Genomic DNA, 18,034 nt, shown 5'->3' with positions numbered 1-18,034 from the left:
GGTGTTTTTGAAATTTTCCATTTTAATCACTGTCTTACTAAGTATATGTATTTATGTGTTTCATTTCTATTTTAATTGTAATTTATACTTTTATATCTATGTTAATTTAAGGAAATTGATTTAGGCTCCGTTTGGTATAGCTTATTAAATAGAGCTTATAATAGTAGAGCTTATAGCAGTAGAGCTTATACCAATAGAGCTTTTGGACAAAAAGTCATTGGGTGTTTGGTTGTCAATAAAAAAAGCACTTTTGAACCATTAAACTGTGTGATATTTTTTATATTATATATTTTTAGAAAAGCTCTCTAACCTCTACTCCCAAAAGCTCAAATTTTGGGCTTTTGCTAGTAGAGGTAAATTAGCTTATTTAAGCTAAAAAAACTCTACTAAAAAAATAACCAAACACCATAAAAAATTTTAAAAAGTGCTTATACTATTAAATAAGCACTTATGGCTCTTAAATAAGCCATACCAAACAGGCACTTATAGTGTGTTTACTAAATGGGAATCAAAGGAATTAGAATGAATGAGCTGTAATGGGAATGGGAAATGAGAGTCAGAATAAGTTGTTTACTTGAACTGTGAAAACCGGAATTGGAATGAGCTGGATTGCCATTAATGTGTTTGCTTTGTCTTCAAATAAGAATCGGAATGAATTAGATTTTACAAATTACTAAAAAGTCTTTAATTAATTATTTTATAATTATTATTTTATATTTTAATTATTGTGATATTTGTTCAAAAATTATTATTATTATTATTATTAATTATTGTTAATAATATATGAATATAGTAATTAATTATAAATTTTTCATCATTAATAATGATGATGATGATGATAGATAACAATAATAACTAAAATGAATAAATTTTTATAATAACGATAACAATTACTACAAAATGAGATGATGGTAATAATAATAATAAAAAATAATAATAGATTATTATTATTATTACTACCACCACTGCTACATCTAAAACTAGCATTATTATTATTACTACTACTAGTACTACTACTATTATAATTTATTAATATTAGTGTAAATTAATTTTTATTATTATTACTGGTATTTATATTTTTCATTTAAAGGGGGTATTTTGAAAATTTTGAAATGTTAATAAGGGTAGAATGAGAATACTAAGGAATGGGAATTGATTCCCACCCGCCTGGGAATCAATCCCATTCCTCATTCCCATATTTGAGTGAGCCTCGTGATTTCGATTACTAACTCTATTTTGCAAAATAAAAGCCATCAATTATTTTGATTCTAAATTTTAATTTCCTAACCCTAAAAGTTAACGCACCATTAATATATAAAGAGGTCTTGTTATTATTTTTATACACAAAACAAAAGAAAGCAATTCTAACAAAGAAACCAAAACAAAGAAGAAAAAGAAAAACATATATGTCACCGGAAGTCAGCACAGAAGGAATGTCACAAAAGTCATCAAAAGAATGCTGCAACATTCAAGTTATTACTAGCTTTCGTTTAAGGTGAAGATTTGCATAACAACATATTGGTTCAAAGCATTTCAATGTTGTTAAAGCAAAGAAAACCTCCCGAAAGCTAAATGGGATGCTTCACTCCACAATTGATGCTCTCGAATTTGGAAGCAAACTCGGCACATGGAGCAGCCTATTTATAGTCTAAGCTTGAGGGATTGTGCTCTGCTTTTGATCATCATCTTCATTAGAAAAAATAATATTACTTTTCGCTGCTAACTTACTTTTGCAAAGTAACTTATTTGCAGGCGCTTTGGCATCCTAAAGAGAGTAACTAATCCACACAAGTGATATTTAATTACGAGTAGTTACTGTCTTACAAGTTCGCTAAAGAATTGTTTCTTGTTCTTCAGAAACATCAGCCATGGCAACAGCAACAACAACATCAAACACTGAAACCACGAAAGTGAAATTGAAGTTAATTATTGACAAGCGAGCTAACAAGGTCCTGTTTGCCGAAGCTGAAAAAGATTTTGTGGATAGTCTGTTCAACCTCCTTTACATGCCATTTGGTACTGTCACCAGGCTCCTCAGGGATGCTGTCACGGTTGGCTGCACAGGAAACCTGTACCAGAGTCTTGAAAACCTGAGTGAAGCTGTCCTGATAACCAATCACAGCAAAGTTGAGCTCTTGAAACCCCTTTTAAAATGGGAAAAACCATCTGTGCTCTTGCAGCCCCAGGCTTGTCCGCCACCAGTACCTGTGGAGAGAAAGTTGTACAATTGTGGAAACAATCACCGGTATGTGACAAATCAAGCAAACAAACCGTGTCCGCAATGTTATTCGTCTCAATCTTATGAAGTGCGGCAGTCGAACATGGTTTCGGAGAGTGAGAGCGGAATTGTGAAGAAATCTATTGCTTACACGGTAACAGATGATTTATCAGTGACACCAGGGTCAATGATTTTAGGCATTGGTCTGTTACAGGGCAGTATTAAGGATACTGGTGCCCTGAAGGAGAAAGTTGTCGATATTGGCCCTGATGAGGTAAGGAGTTCTTCTTTGGCATCTTTTACTCGTTTGAATTTTGACTTCATTATCTCAAATATTTAATTTGAAAGCATAAGCTGCGTACTGATGTATATATTTTAGGCTAAATTAAGTATGCATTTTTTTTTTTTTTTTTACCTCTCAGGTTCTGGAGCTGTTGAATGCTTCAATGCAAACAAATGAAGCTCTAACTACCGTCTTCCTTCCTCGTGAAGAAAAAGTTTCTGGGATGAAGATTATGGCCCCAATTGGGCCCCAAATCCCAGCACCTTCGGGATGAAGATTATATGACTTATAAAAATTAACCGTGGTGGGAGTAGTCTGTCATGAAAGCAATAAGTTGTCACTATAGATTTCTCGTTTCTGCATCGTTCTCGATGTTCCAAAACTCTGCGATAAATTAATCATACTAGTATGTTATGCTTAAACTATGTTGTTTGTTTACTTGTTGAGATGACGATGGGGTAAATTGAGCGTCAACACGATCATTTTCCTGCTGTTAATTGATACTTACTCAATGACAATATATTGTTCCAATCTTTTCCGCATTTCGACTATTCATAAAATTTATAAATTACCAGCATGTGCACAGGAAAACCAACACTGGCAATCGGCAAAAATCATCCTCAGCCATGGTGATTAATCTTGTCAGCTTATGTCCCATATGTACAACACAAATTCTTTAGAATTTGACTTTTGCTTTGGAAATAATATAATTGAGCTTCATGAATTCTTGGTGGTTCTCTGAAAAAGAGATTCATAACTAGAGTAACTAAGTACACATTTGATTCATTAAATATGATCAAATGTATCTGGGATAAATATCTTATCAGATCTAGATAATCAATTGAACCTATATTCAAGTACGACTGATCTCTTTTAATAGATTGAAACAATTGTTAAGCTATTAGTTACTTCATGGTAACAGATAATTTATCAGTGACACCAGGTTCAATGATAACTGGCATTGAACTGCTACAAGCTAGGCAAAGTTGAGGATATTGGTGCCTTCGGAAAGCAGAGTTGTTGAGATTGGTGATGAACATAATTTATATACATATTTTACCCTTAATTATATAATTGTAAGTTATTTTTATTTGTTATTTTTAACTAATTAAATTGTTTTATTGAATAGGGAATTAATTGGAGATTAAGAATGAAAAGTGCATAAAGAATAACAAGTTTGGGAAAGCATCAATTAAAGTCGTGACACAATTAAAAGTTTATAGCATGTGAAGCCAAGGGTAATTTGCACTAAAAAAAAAATTCAATTTTTCAAGTGACCTGGACGTGCATGGCATTGTAATGCATGGAAAGCAACTTAAAGGGACCCCACTTGGCTTTCATAAGTGGAAAAAGGAATTCTAGTGCAAGTTTAATTGGTGAGCACGTGAGTGAGAGCAAAGAAAATTAAAAGGCCAAGCCTTTTGGCTTAAGAAATAACAAGGTCGGTGGGGCCTGTCAAAAGCAGCCAGCCATCTAGATGGTTTGAAGCAGCCATCTAGATGGTCAGCAACAAGTTGTTCAAAGAAGAAGAAGAAGAATTTGGCAGCAGCAAATTTGGAATGAAGAAAATGGAAAAAGAAGAAATTTAAAGAAGAAAATGGGGAGCACGATTTTGACAAGAAAAAGAATAATTATTATTTTAATAGCCAATTTTGGCTATAAAATGAGAGAGCTCCCATTTTCGATTTGTGCATTCAATTCCATTCAGAGAGCAACGTAAGGAGTTGAGAGAGAGTTCAAGAGCTTGCATTTATAAGCTCTTGTTACAGTGATAGAGAGAGTTTGGGTGTATTGGGGTTTTGGGTAGTGAGCTAAAATACTACAATACTTGTAACTCCTTTTCACTAGTAAAATATTTCATTCTGTCTTCGCCCGTGGACGTAGGCTAAAAGCCGAACCACGTAATTTTCTTGTGTCCTCTAGTGTGCTTGTTCTTTATTTTTCTACCAATTTCACTTTAGCTGCGTGTCTGCTTCATCTACCAATTTCCTAACAGTGGTATCAGAGCTATTGGTTGTATTTTTGGAGTCAGGAATTGTTCACGTATTCACGTATACGGCGTACGACACTATTCACGTATACGGCATACGACACTATTCACGTATACGGCGTACGGCACTATTCACGTATACGGCGTACGGCACTATTCACGTGAAACGGTGGAAGCGATCCAAAAATTTTGCGGTGCAAAGCAGGGAATAGTGGTGTGAGTAAAGCAACTGTGTGGTTCTGTACATGTCTAGGAAAGTTCTGTCACAAAGGCGATAAGAGCTTAAAGAGTCTGGGTTTTAAGTGGGACCATTGTGACCCCTCCAGTCTTTCCTGGGAACTTTCCTGGTGTGCATTCTCACACATACTCACAACTATTCAAGGTGGTACACTAGCTTGTGTACAGTATTTATCAATAAAATGGCGGCAAAGTATGAAATTGAGAAATTTAACGGAAATAATTTTTCGTTGTGGAAAATGAAGATGAAAGCTGTATTGAGGAAAAATAATTGCTTGGCAGCAATTGGAGAAAGGCCCATGGAGATAACTGATGACAAGTGGAACGAGGTAGACGGCAATGCCATTTCTGATCTACACTTGGCACTTGCGGATGGAGTATTATCCAGTGTGGCAGAGAAAAATACGGCGAAGGAAATATGGGATACTCTCACAAAATTGTACGAGGCCAAGTCACTACACAACAAAATCTTCTTGAAGAGAAAACTCTATACTCTTCGAATGACAGAATCTACAATGGTGACCGACCACATCAACACCTTGAAGACTCTATTTTCCCAACTCACAACGTTGGGTCATAATATAGAGGAAAATGAACGTGCAGAGCTTCTACTTCAAAGTCTACCAGATTCGTATGATCAACTCATCATCAACCTGACGAACAACAATCCAGTGGAGGGTCTAGTTTTCGACGATGTTGCAGCCTCCGTATTAAATGAGGAGAGCAGGCGAAAAAACAAGGAAAACAAACAAGCAAGTTCGCAGCAAGCGGAGGCGCTATCGGTGACGAGAGGAAGATCAACAGAACGTGGCCCCAGTGGGAGTCAAAATCATGGTAGATCAAAATCCAGAAGTAAGAAGAATGTTAAATGCTACAACTGTGGCAAGAAAGGGCATGTCAAGAAAGAGTGTTGGAGTAACCAGAAGAGAAAAGAGGGCAAAGAACCTGAGTCATCAAATGCTCAGGGGTGTGTAACAAGTACCTCGGATGATGGCGAAATACTCTACAGTGAGGCAACAACTGTTTCAGAAGGCAGAAAACGACTTTCTGATGTCTGGCTTATAGACTCAGGAGCTACCTGGCACATGACCTCTAGGAGAGAATGGTTCTACACATATGAACCTATCTTAGGAGGATCTGTATATATGGGTAACGATCATGCCTTGGAGATCGCTGGTATTGGTACTATCAAAATAAAAATGTTTGATGGTACAATTCGCACAATTGGGGAGGTACGACATGTCAACGGCCTAAAGAAAAATCTATTGTCTTTGGGACAAATTGATAGTCATGGGTGCAAAACTCATGTGGAGAATGGAATTATGAAGATCGTTAAAGGCGCGCTTGTATTGATGAAGGCAGAGAAGATCGATGCTAATCTATTCATGCTTAAAGGAGAAACACTACAGGAGGCTGATGCGTGTGTCGCGTCAAATGGAGAAGAATCAACGATGATGTGGCATCTCAAACTCGGCCACATGTCAGAACAAGGCTTGAAGATTCTCTTTGAGCAAAAATTGCTTCCGGGGCTCAAATCGGTAAGTTTACCATTTTGCGAGCATTGTGTTATAAGTAAGCAGCATAGATTAAAATTCAATAGATCTATTGCTAGAAGTAAATGCATTCTAGACTTGATTCATTCTGATGTTTGGGAATCACCGGATATATCCATGGGAGGTGCAAAGTACATGGTGACTTTCATTGATGATTATTCCAGAAGATGTTGGGTGTATCCAATTAAGAAAAAGTCAGATGTATTTCCTGTGTTTAAAGAATACATAGCGCGGGTGGAACTTGAATCTAGTAAAAAGATCAAGTGCTTGAGGACAGATAATGGTGGAGAATATACAGACGGCGAGTTTCTTGCTTTCTGTAAGCAAGAAGGTATTCAGAGACAGTTCACGGTGGCATACACTCCTCAACAAAATGGAGTGGCAGAACGGATGAACAGAACTCTTACAGAAAGAATAAGAGCTATGTTGAGGACTGCTGGTCTACCCAATTCATTCTGGGTAGAAGCAGCCAAAACTGCCTGTTATATAGTAAATCGGTCGCCATCTACAGCTATTGGGTTGAAGACGGCGATGGAGATGTGGACTGGAAAGCCAGCTGATTATTCCTACCTACATGCATTTGGATGTCCTGTGTACGTGATGTACAATGCCCAAGAAAGAACAAAGCTGGATGCAAAATCTAGAAGATGTATCTTCTTGGGGTATGCTGATGGAGTAAAGGGGTATCGTCTGTGGGACCCCACTGCCCACAAGATCGTCATTAGCAGAGATGTTATTTTTGTAGAAGATCAACTGCAAAGAAAAGATGAAGATAATGGCACTGTAAAAGAAAAGTCAGAGACTGTGCCGGTATATGTCGAAAATAATCCAGAAGATTCAGATTCTTCTGAAGCAGCATCAGAGCACGAGGAACAAGAACCAGTTGAGTCCGAGGCTCCAGAAGTTCGTCGGTCAACTCGTAAGAGACGACCGCCAACGTGGCACTCGGAGTATGTCACAGAGATCAACGTTGCATACTGTCTTCTAACAGAGGATTGAGAGCCTTCAACTTTCCATGAAGCTTTAAACAGCTCAGATGTTGCTTTGTGGATGACAGCAATGCAGGAAGAAATTGAAGCTCTACACAAGAACAAGACATGGGAACTTGTACCACTACCACGTGGAAGAAAAGCCATTGGACACAAATGGGTCTACAAGATCAAACGTGATGGCAATGACCAAGTGGAGCGGTATCGTGCGAGACTGGTAGTGAAAGGATATGCTCAGAAAGAAGGTATTGACTTCAACGAGATATTTTCTCCGGTGGTTCGACTCACAACAGTCAGAATAGTCTTGACAATGTGTGCTACATTTGACCTACATCTAGAGCAGTTAGATGTTAAAACTGCATTTCTTCATGGAGAACTTGAAGAAGAAATTTATATGCTCCAACCAGAAGGTTTTGCAGAAAAAGGAAAGGAGAACTTGGTTTGCAGGTTGAACAAATCTCTATACGGTCTCAAACAGGCGCCGAGGTGTTGGTATAAGAGATTTGATTCCTTCATCATGAGCCTTGGATACAACAGACTCAGTTCAGATCATTGTACATATTACAAGAGGTTTGAAGATAATGATTTCATCATTTTACTGTTGTATGTGGATGACATGTTGGTAGCAGGTCCCAACAAAGATCGAATCCAAGAATTGAAGGCACAGTTGGCTAGGGAGTTTGAAATGAAGGACTTGGGACCAGCAAACAAGATTCTAGGGATGCAAATTCACCGAGACAGAAATAACAGGAAGATTTGGCTCTCACAGAAGAATTATTTGAAGAAAATCTTGCGGCGCTTCAACATGCAAGATTGTAAGTCAATTTCTACCCCACTTCCTGTTAATTTCAAATTTTCCTCAAGTATGTGTCCTAGCAATGAAGCAGAGAGGAAGGAGATGTCTCGAGTACCGTATGCATCAGCAGTGGGAAGTTTAATGTTCGCTATGATATGTACAAGACCGGACATTGCACAAGCAGTGGGAGCAGTCAGTTGATACATGGCGAATCCTGGTGGAGAGCATTGGATAACTGTGAAGAGGATTCTAAGATACATCAGAGGAACCTCAGATGTTGCATTATGTTATGGAGGATCAGAGTTTACTGTCAGAGGTTATGTGGATTCAGATTTTGCAGGAGATCTTGATAAAAGAAAATCCACTACTGGTTATGTGTTTACACTTGCGGGAGCAGCTGTAAGCTGGGTTTCGAAACTGCAGACCGTTGTGGCTTTATCTACAACAGAAGCAGAATACATGGCAGCTACACAAGCTTGCAAGGAAGCTATCTGGATACAAAGATTATTGGAGGAGCTCGGGCACAAACAACAGAAAATTCATGTGTTTTGTGACAGTCAGAGTGCCTTGCACATTGCAAGGAATCCAGCTTTTCATTTCAGGACAAAGCACATAGGAGTTCAGTATCACTTCGTTCGAGAAGTAGTGGAAGATGGAAGTGTGGATTTACAGAAAATCCATACTAAAGAGAACCTAGCAGATGTTTTGACCAAGCCGATAAATACTGATAAGTTTATCTGGAGTAGATCCTCTTGTGGCCTAGCAGAAACGTAGGCAACATGTTTATGGCGAAGCAGAAAGGATGGTGTGGAGATTGATTGCTTCTCAATCTAATCTCCAAGTGGGAGAAATGTCAAAAGCAGCCAGCCATCTAGATGGTTTGAAGCAGCCATCTAGATGGTCAGCAACAAGTTGTTCAAAGAAGAAGAAGAAGAATTTGGCAGCAGCAAATTTGGAATGAAGAAAATGGAAAGAGAAGAAATTTAAAGAAGAAAATGGGGAGCACGATTTTGACAAGAAAAAGAATAATTATTATTTTAATAGCCAATTTTGGCTATAAAATGAGAGAGCTCCCATTTTCGATTTGTGCATTCAATTCCATTCAGAGAGCAACGTAAGGAGTTGAGAGAGAGTTCAAGAGCTTGCATTTATAAGCTCTTGTTACAGTGATAGAGAGAGTTTGGGTGTATTGGGGTTTTGGGTAGTGAGCTAAAATACTACAATACTTGTAACTCCTTTTCACTAGTAAAATATTTCATTCTGTCTTCGCCCGTGGACGTAGGCTAAAAGCCGAACCACGTAATTTTCTTGTGTCCTCTAGTGTGCTTGTTCTTTATTTTTCTACCAATTTCACTTTAGCTGCGTGTCTGCTTCATCTACCAATTTCCTAACAGGGCCTATTTTAAAGAGTAATATAAAAGCAAGCTTTTGGCTTTTGGAGAGGGGAGAAGCCGCGAGAGGAAGAAAAAGGAGGCAAATGCGATTCGGCATAGAGGAAAAGGAAGAGCTGCAGTAGTTTACTTTTCCCATGTCTGATTTTATTAATTTTGTTGCTCCTTTTTTAAATATGTTTAGTTAATTTTCTTATACTGAAATTAATGATGAAACTCTATTTAATAAAATAATTTTTTTTATTTAATTAATTTCCTATATATATTCTTTGATAATTATGGTTTTTATTTCACATGATTAGTTGGATGTTATTAAAATCTTTTCATCAATTATGTCATACATTGTTGATTGTTAGTATTAATATTCAATTAAATTTATGCTTGGATCTATAAGGTTTATACATGATTATCTTTGATTCTATGTCTTTCATTAAATTATTTACATAGAGTGTTTAGGGAAACTTTGACTCTTTGTTATTCAATATGTTTACATAAGATACTTAAATGTCATACTATTAAACAGAAAAAGAACTACACAAGATTAATTTTATTTGGGCTTAATTGTGATATTAATGAGATGATATAGATTGATTTCGAGTTGTCACTCTAAATTTGGGAATTAATTAATAATTAAGTAATTACTAGTTGAATAGTGGTGGATTCCGAAACCTTAGTAATTTTTATCTTATTGAATTCTCCTTTATTTTAATTGCTTCCTTAGTTTAATTGGTTTAATTTTCTTAGAAACTCAATTTGGTCAACTAGGTTAGAATTAATATTAATTTTAAATTTAAATTAGACTTTTCAATTTATAACAATCTCTGTGGGATCGACCTCGTTACCACTACTTTATTTCTAAAATCGTGCGCTTACGAGTATATTAAAAATTTTCACAACAATTGGCGCTGACGACGCAAGGAAAATAATAGAATTGGTTACATTCAGGCTTATTTATATTGTTTTAATTTTGATTTCAGTAGCACAAACTTAGCCTTACAACAATGATATTGATTTTGTGCTGAAGCATGGGTTTTGTTACCTCTCACGTTCTGGAACTGCCGAAGGCTTGAATGCAGACAAATGCAGCTCTCACTACTATCTTCCTCATAAAGAAAGAGCTCATAGGAGTGAAGCTGTGACTCATAAATCTTAACTATGATATGTCCTTATCCGTTTGGTCAATTTATTTATAATAATCCAAGAATTTCTTGTTTTCTGCATTGCTCTTGATGTTACAAACTCTGCGATGAATTGATGATGGTTAGTTATGCTTAAACTATGTTGTTGTTGAGATCGAATGATCTTAACCCAGTATAAAAAAAACCCCCAACTGCAGCGTTTCCAACTGACATGGGATCACAGCAGCCTGATAACGCTGCTTGTGGATTATTTAGTGTCATAAATGAAGTCCGATCAGACCTCACAAATGGAATTTCAATTAGCTGAGCGAGTGGAGCGTGGGGGTGGTTTCCAGATTAGCATTGTGACGTTAGCTCAAAGGAGATATACTGCTGTGTTCTCTGAATTCATGTGATTGATATTGAAATATAATGTGGCTTTGATATACCGCAGGTCATAAGAAAGCAACACGTTTCTGGGGCTCATGAGCCTATTGGATTATTCCTAGAATTCTAAGAGACAAAAAAAGAAATTAAAATTAAAAAAATTAACTAACAATAAATCTATTTAAATTTACAGATATTATTATTTTACCATCTAATATTTTTTGAAAGGGTTGGGCTATTTGCACTCTAAATATTTCTTTCAACACTCTATTACTTTACACACTCAGACACTAATCATAAAAGATTAAGTTTTACTTTGTACACTCTTTAAAATTTTAAAAATATCCTTACTTAAACTATTTAAATTATTTAACTTTATTTACTTAAAACACTAATAAAACTATTCAGCACACCAATTTTAAAAGATTTAACATGTACTTACAACAATATAATTAATTTAAGTTGTAAAAAAATTATTTAATAATTTTAGTTATTAATTTTAGTTATTAATTTTTTAGTCATTTATGTTCAATGTTGAATTTCACACCCAAAATAACTTGGAATGAGAATATAATAAAAAAATTATATTCCATTGATACTACCCAAAAAAAAAGAAGTCATAGGGATGAAGAAGATGAGAAGAAGGGATGAAGCAGAAAAAAGAGAAGAGGAAGACGTAGAGACGAAGAATATGAGAAGAATGGCGAAAGCCAAAAAGAAAGTTCGTTCACAATACTTTTTTATTTTATTTTTAAAAAATAAAATTTATCATAAATACTATGTAATTAATTTTTTTAATATTGATTTCCTTATTATTCATCTAAATGTTAATTCAGATATTGAAAACAAAAGTTTTAGGGTTTAAAGTATGATAATTAAAAATAAATAATGAGTGTATTATATGTATGTTCAAAATAACTATATAATATTGACTTACAATAAATTGTCCTTAATAGTAATTCATAGTATAAGTATTTTTGTAATATAGATTTTTATTAAAATTAGAGTGTCCAAAGTAATTTTTTGAGTGCAAATAGCTCCACCCTTTCTGAAATATCACTTTACTACTAAATTTTTTTTAAAATTACTTGTTCCACTTATTGTTTCAGTTTTTATTATTTTACAACCAAACTATTAACAGAATTAACCTTGATAATAAATTGCTGATGTCGCATGAATATCTTAGAAATTTCACAGCATACAAATATTTACAATAATATTATAGATATATAAAATAATTTATTAATAAAATATTACTTTTTTATATAATTAATTTGGAGGGTTAAATTACACTTATATAGTTTAGGGACAAAATATACTTTTAATATAGTTTCGGTTAATTTTAATGATTTGGTGGTAAAATAATAAAAACTAAAATAGTAAGTGAAAAAAATAATTATCAAAAAAATTTAGTGATAAAGTTATATGTAAAAAATTATTAGATAGTGAAATGACATATTCCTTAAATTTATTTATAAGTTTTGCTCACATGCCGGTAGATTTATCCATTTCTTGGAGCGGCTTACTCTAATGTCAAGTCGATTTTTTTGGTCGTGTACCTCATGTTGATCAAGACTAGTTGACAGATTTTTAATTGCAATATTAGTAGAATTGTATGTAATATTAAAAAACATGATTGAAGCAATAATTGCTCCCTCAATTCAAGTAGTTTTTTTTTTTTATTTTAAAATTTTGCGAAAGTATGTAAAAGTAATGGACGGAACGATTTCACTGTAGAGTAGAAAACCTTTAAGTGTTGGAATTTTTGAACCTGTAGAAAGATAATGTTGGACTTAACAAAGTGATGAATGCACTTGGAAATTGATACACATGATTTTGTTTCACTAGCCATTAATTAATTGATTAAGACAAATAAGGTGACGTTTGTTTTTTAACTTAATAATTTAAAGTGACTTAATTTAATTAATTAAGTTAATTAGAGGTGTTTGTTTTTATAATTTAATGAGACTTTTTAGATAATTTTGACTTAATAAAATAAGCTAATTTTTTTGGCTTTTTACTTAATAGAGAAATCTGAATTAAGTCAATTATTTGCTAATGTAAAAAATATCCATGTTTTATAATTTATTTTTCATGTCTATCCCTAAACTCACCAATAGATATTTACCCCACATAAAAATATCCTTGTTTTTTTTCTTATATTATATACGATAAAATTTGAAATTTATAGTATTTTATATATTAAAATTCTGAAATAATTATTTATTCACTTGAATATAGTTTTACTTATAAATGTTAAAATATTATGGTATTTAATATATTATTTATTTGACATTCAAATTTAATAAGGATACAAATGTAAAAGTACATATTTTCAGCTTTTTAAGTTGAAAAAAACAAACAACTTAATACTTATTTTTTGAGATTCAGATGAAAAAATAAACATATCATTTAGATTCAGACATTCAAACCTATTCAGAATTCAGATTAATTCAGATCTATTCAGATTTTAGATAAAAAAACAAATGCCACCTAAGTCTCAAAGGAAACCAAAATTCAACCTAAGGAACCTTCGCTGGAGGATGTAAATAACTTCCCAGGAATTGAAAAATAATTGGTAATATAATTACCTAATAATTATTCAAATCTTTTTAGATATTTTCATCCTAATCTTATCTCATATTTCCCCTTTTTGCATATTTCTCTTAATTCTATTTAAAATTTGAAATACTTTGTAAACTAATTCCCTTACATTTACTAATCATAGCTTCGACAGCAAACAATTTTTACATAAAACGCATTCTTTGTAGCTGCTCCACCAAGATCCTATCATCAACATCTTGACCGTAAATTAGTTGGAATCGTGTCGAACCAACGGTGGATGATCAAGTGGACGATTATGAGAATCAAACGATATATGAAAGTGGACGGCTGAGATGTTAGATTGCACTAATAATATTTTTCAATAACTATACATTAGCATAGCTTATGATCTTCTTTTTGCTATTTCCATATACGGAGGGGAGGGTGAGCGAGTTTGAAAGCTTTATTGAAATTGAAACGAAATCATGTAAAAGCAGAGCTTTTTGTTACAATAATAACATACCATAAGCAATTAACATATATAGATTTATGTTTTCTTGTTGGGGCTGAAAGTTGAAAACACTCTCTCAACTCTGTTTCTGAACATCACCATCACTCAGTTTCTTCTTTTGGTTATCTCTTATTCAACTTTTACTTTTTTTGTTTGGAATCTATTGTTTTTCCATCTGGGTTTTGTGTAAAAGCCTCAAAGAACAACGCTTGAGTAATTTTCAACACTCAAAAATCAAACTTTTTTTTGCGCCGGGGGGGGGGGGGGGGGGGGGGGGTGTAGTGATCGCTGTTTTCGGCTCTGTCTTTGCTCTGTTTTTTCATCTGGGATTTTGAAGTTGTTTAATTCACAATGACTGCTGAGGAAAAAGGGGGTTCTTCGAGTGATGAAGATGGAGTCATAGACAAGTTTCCAATTGGTATGCGAGTGCTTGCTGTTGATGACGACCAGACTTGCCTTAAAATTTTGGAAAAATTCCTGCGTGAATGCCAGTATGAAGGTCTGTTCTTTTTTTTTTATGTGTTTGTTTGTTTGGTTTTTTTTTTTCTTTTTCCCGAGTTCAATAGAACGCGGCGTTTATTTTGGAATTGTTGTTTATTGAATTTTGTATGATTTTTCTGTATGCATAAATTCAGTTGCGTTGTTGGATACTCGGTTGTACGTTTTTTTTTTTTTTTTGTGTTCGCAGTTTCAATTTATAATTTCAATGGTTCTACTAATTGAGATTTTTTGTCCTAATTTTGGTGAAATATTTGAAAATTTGGGTTTATGGGGTTTTGATTGTAGTCTTTTTTTTTTGTGGATTTAATTGGCTGTTGAAAACGGTTAGACACTATTCATCATACGTGATTGTGCTTTTGACTTTTGATTAATAAGGTAAATTTCGATCGATCTGCTTTAATGATGATTTGTAATTGTTGTCTCTGAAATAATATTTAAATTTGCTTATTTCTTATCTCATTTTTTTTGTTTTTTGCAGTTACAGTAACCAATCGGGCTATCACAGCACTGAAAATGTTGCGGGAAAACAGAAACAATTTTGATTTGGTTATCAGTGATGTTTATATGCCAGACATGGATGGCTTTAAGCTTCTTGAACTTGTGGGGCTTGAGATGGACCTACCTGTCGTAAGTAAGCATGAAAGCTCTTTGTTACTTTATCACATTTATTGATCTTTGCTTTTCTTTTCACATTGTCTCAATTTGTATCAATTAATTTCTTTAGTAGTTTTTGTTTCCGGGAACTTTTGTGCCACTAGTAGTTTTAGGTGGTTAATGTAGGAGACTTATTGAAATTTTGGTTCAGTGTTGTCAGCATATAGCGATACCAAGCTTGTGATGAAGGGGATTAATCATGGAGCTTGTGACTACTTGTTGAAACCTGTTCGAATGGAGGAGCTGAAGAACACATGGCAACATGTAATCAGGAGAAAGAAAGTTGATCCTAAGGACCAAAACAGGTCACCACACGAATTTGAAAAATCCTATAGGAAAAGGAAGGATCAAGACGGGGATGAGGATGAAGATGGTGATGATGATGGTCACGAAAATGAGAACTCGACAACCCAGAAGAAGCCTCGGGTTGTTTGGACCACAGAGTTGCATACGAAGTTTATTGGAGCTGTTAATCTGTTGGGACTTGACAGTAAGTGTTCCTATGAAGAAGTATATTATTCTGATATCTCAATTCTCATTCTTGAGGTATTTTTAATTTTCTTTTCCTTTTTGTCTTTCCATCATGGGCAGAGGCTGTCCCAAAGAAAATTCTTGACCTGATGAATGTTGAAGGGCTTACAAGGGAGAATGTGGCAAGTCATCTGCAGGCACTGATGTTTCCTTTTCACTAATTGTTTTCGGATACTCTTTTATGATCCTCCACCTTGTTTTACTTGTGGGCTTTCGCAAATTTGTAGAATTAACCAATGCTCTCCTCAACTTACTTTTCTTCTTTTGTGTTGCAGAAATTTAGGCTTTCCCTGAAAAGACTTGGTAATAAAACACTGGAAGCTGGGATGGTTGCTTCAGTAGGGAGTAAAGATTCGTCTTATTTACGTATTGGTGCACTGGACGGATTTGGGGGTTCACACTCGGTGAATAGTCCAGGAAGGCTTTCAAGTTCTGCACTATCTTCATCATATGTTCCCGGCAGCATGATTGGTAGGTTGAACTCAAGTGCTGGTCTAAGCATGCATGGAATTGCTTCTTCTGGCATGATAAAACCAGGTCTTTCCCAATCTTTCAACACCTCCTTCAATACTATTGGGAAAAACCAGCAAGCAATGTTTCCCGCAAACCGAAATTCAAATTTGGTTCAAGGGGTCCAGACTTCATTGGAGCCTAACCAGATGCCACAAAGCGAGTCTACCACCCACATTGGAGATTTTAATCACATTAATAGTCCAACAGCCTTTACAGCTGCCACTGGATTCATAGATGCTAGAGTGGCTGTTGGTAGCTCAAGCAGCTCTGTATCTACTTCCTTGAGCAACCTTATGATGTTACAAGCAAACCCGCATCAGGCTCAGAGTAGAGATGCATATGGAAATCAATCTTCTCTCACTGTGGCTTCACTGAATCAGGCATATTTTGATGTGGGAGTCCATGATTCTTCTAACTTTCTTGATCATGGTCGATGTCAAGAAAGTTGGCAGGATGCAGTTCAATTATCAAAGTCGTCATCAATTTCTTTGCCATTGGGTGAACCTTTTATTCTTGATCAAGTACCTCCTAATAACTTAGATAACATTTTATCTTCAAACTGCTATCTGGATATTTCTTCTTCCATTGCCAATTCCACATATTTGGAGAATTCCAGGGGAGATTTGTCTTACCAGCCAGGCATGATCGGCAATGAAATCCAAAATTACGCATCGAAGCAGTGGATGGAACATAAACAGGATTACAACCAGAACATAGATCATCCAGTTAGCAATGTGAACTCTCTACTTTGTAGCAATTATACTATGGGTCCCTTTAGCTCGAGCATGAACCAAAGCAATTCTCCTTACGTTGCTCAGCATACTGGTGTAGAAAAAGCTTCATTGGACACAAATTTGAGGTCAAATGATGACTTCCTCTTAGAGCAAAGCGCGTGCCATGATGGTTTCATGCAAAATAACTATGATCCCATATATGATGAGTGCAATGATTAAATGAGTAAGTTAGATATCGTGCTCACTTGTACATTTTCTCTTTTGACACCTTAAATATTAAGGGTGGAAAAACTTGCACATGTTTTATCTATATCTTTAACGAAATCCCTCAATCCAGTGGTGTATGCCATGCAGGATCAAATAAAACAATTTTAATGGATTGAGAGCTAGGATTTGATGCTTGGGCTTTTCCATTTCATTCTTCCTCTTGTTCATTCTTATGGTAGAATACTGGCTCGAGAATTTTCATCTTCATTTCTTTTCTTTTCTTTCATTTATTAAATGAATATAATATTAATACTACTCCAGTTAGCTACCTTTCTGACTCCCTGTTGCCTTCCATACGAAGGGATGGCTCTGCCGCTTACTGAAATCCATCTTTTCAGTTAGGGATCAGATCGGGAAAAAAAAAAAAAAAGAATAAGGGCAAAATAACACTTTTGTTGATATTCAGTTTCAATCCTTAAAAAAAGGAAAACAAAAAAAAAACCAAAGCATTCTTCACATTCAACTTTTTGAAGGGAATCTATAAAAAAAAAATGATTTTTTTTTAAGGGTAAATATATATAAATGCAGGTTGATTAGTACATTTTCCTGTCTTATTTTAAGGCTAGTCTAGCATCTCAAGATTTAGCTAAGGGTTGAGATTTAACTTCAAATTTTTAAGATAGTGATGCACTTTAATTGACAAACTAGGAAATAGAACCGCTCTTCGTGCGCTTTTTAAAAAAGAATTTAGTATTATCATTTTTTCTTATTTTGCACTTGATGAAACTGATAAAAAATATAAATTGATTTTTTTTTTTAAGATGAGGCAACCTTATAAAACTAATGTTATTTATAAAAGTTAATTTTTTTTATTAAC

General features: G+C 34.7%; 2 protein-coding genes across 5 annotated transcripts; both read left to right on the top strand.

Moving 5' to 3' along the window:
• The first annotated feature begins 1,428 nt into the window (after positions 1-1,428).
• On the top strand, positions 1,429-3,043 carry LOC102626722 (uncharacterized). The gene is made up of 2 exons (XM_006485972.4): positions 1,429-2,492; positions 2,641-3,043. The coding sequence occupies exons 1-2, from the start codon at positions 1,869-1,871 to the stop codon at positions 2,773-2,775; spliced, it is 759 nt and encodes a 252-aa protein (XP_006486035.1). The 5' UTR covers positions 1,429-1,868; the 3' UTR covers positions 2,776-3,043.
• A 10,883-nt stretch (positions 3,044-13,926) lies between these two features.
• On the top strand, positions 13,927-17,376 carry LOC102627007 (two-component response regulator ARR10-like). 4 transcript variants are annotated; one of them, XM_025101589.2, is made up of 6 exons: positions 14,370-14,516; positions 14,847-14,893; positions 14,997-15,149; positions 15,324-15,662; positions 15,764-15,840; positions 15,979-17,376. In XM_025101589.2, exons 3-6 carry the CDS (start codon positions 15,032-15,034, stop codon positions 17,167-17,169), a joined length of 1,725 nt encoding a protein of 574 aa, XP_024957357.1. In that variant the 5' UTR covers positions 14,370-14,516; positions 14,847-14,893; positions 14,997-15,031; the 3' UTR covers positions 17,170-17,376. The 4 variants fall into 4 exon arrangements, with proteins under 4 accessions (XP_006486037.1, XP_006486036.1, XP_024957357.1 ...); XM_006485974.3 differs by lacking the exon at positions 14,847-14,893 and having other exon boundaries at positions 13,927-14,516; positions 15,764-15,825; XM_006485973.3 differs by lacking the exon at positions 14,847-14,893 and having other exon boundaries at positions 13,927-14,516.
• The last annotated feature ends 658 nt before the right edge of the window (positions 17,377-18,034 follow it).

The sequence above is a fragment of the Citrus sinensis genome, chromosome 4 (genome assembly GCF_022201045.2).
Source record: "Citrus sinensis cultivar Valencia sweet orange chromosome 4, DVS_A1.0, whole genome shotgun sequence".
NCBI classification, from domain to species: domain Eukaryota; kingdom Viridiplantae; phylum Streptophyta; class Magnoliopsida; order Sapindales; family Rutaceae; genus Citrus; species Citrus sinensis.
This window is presented reverse-complemented; position numbering and strand designations above follow the sequence as displayed.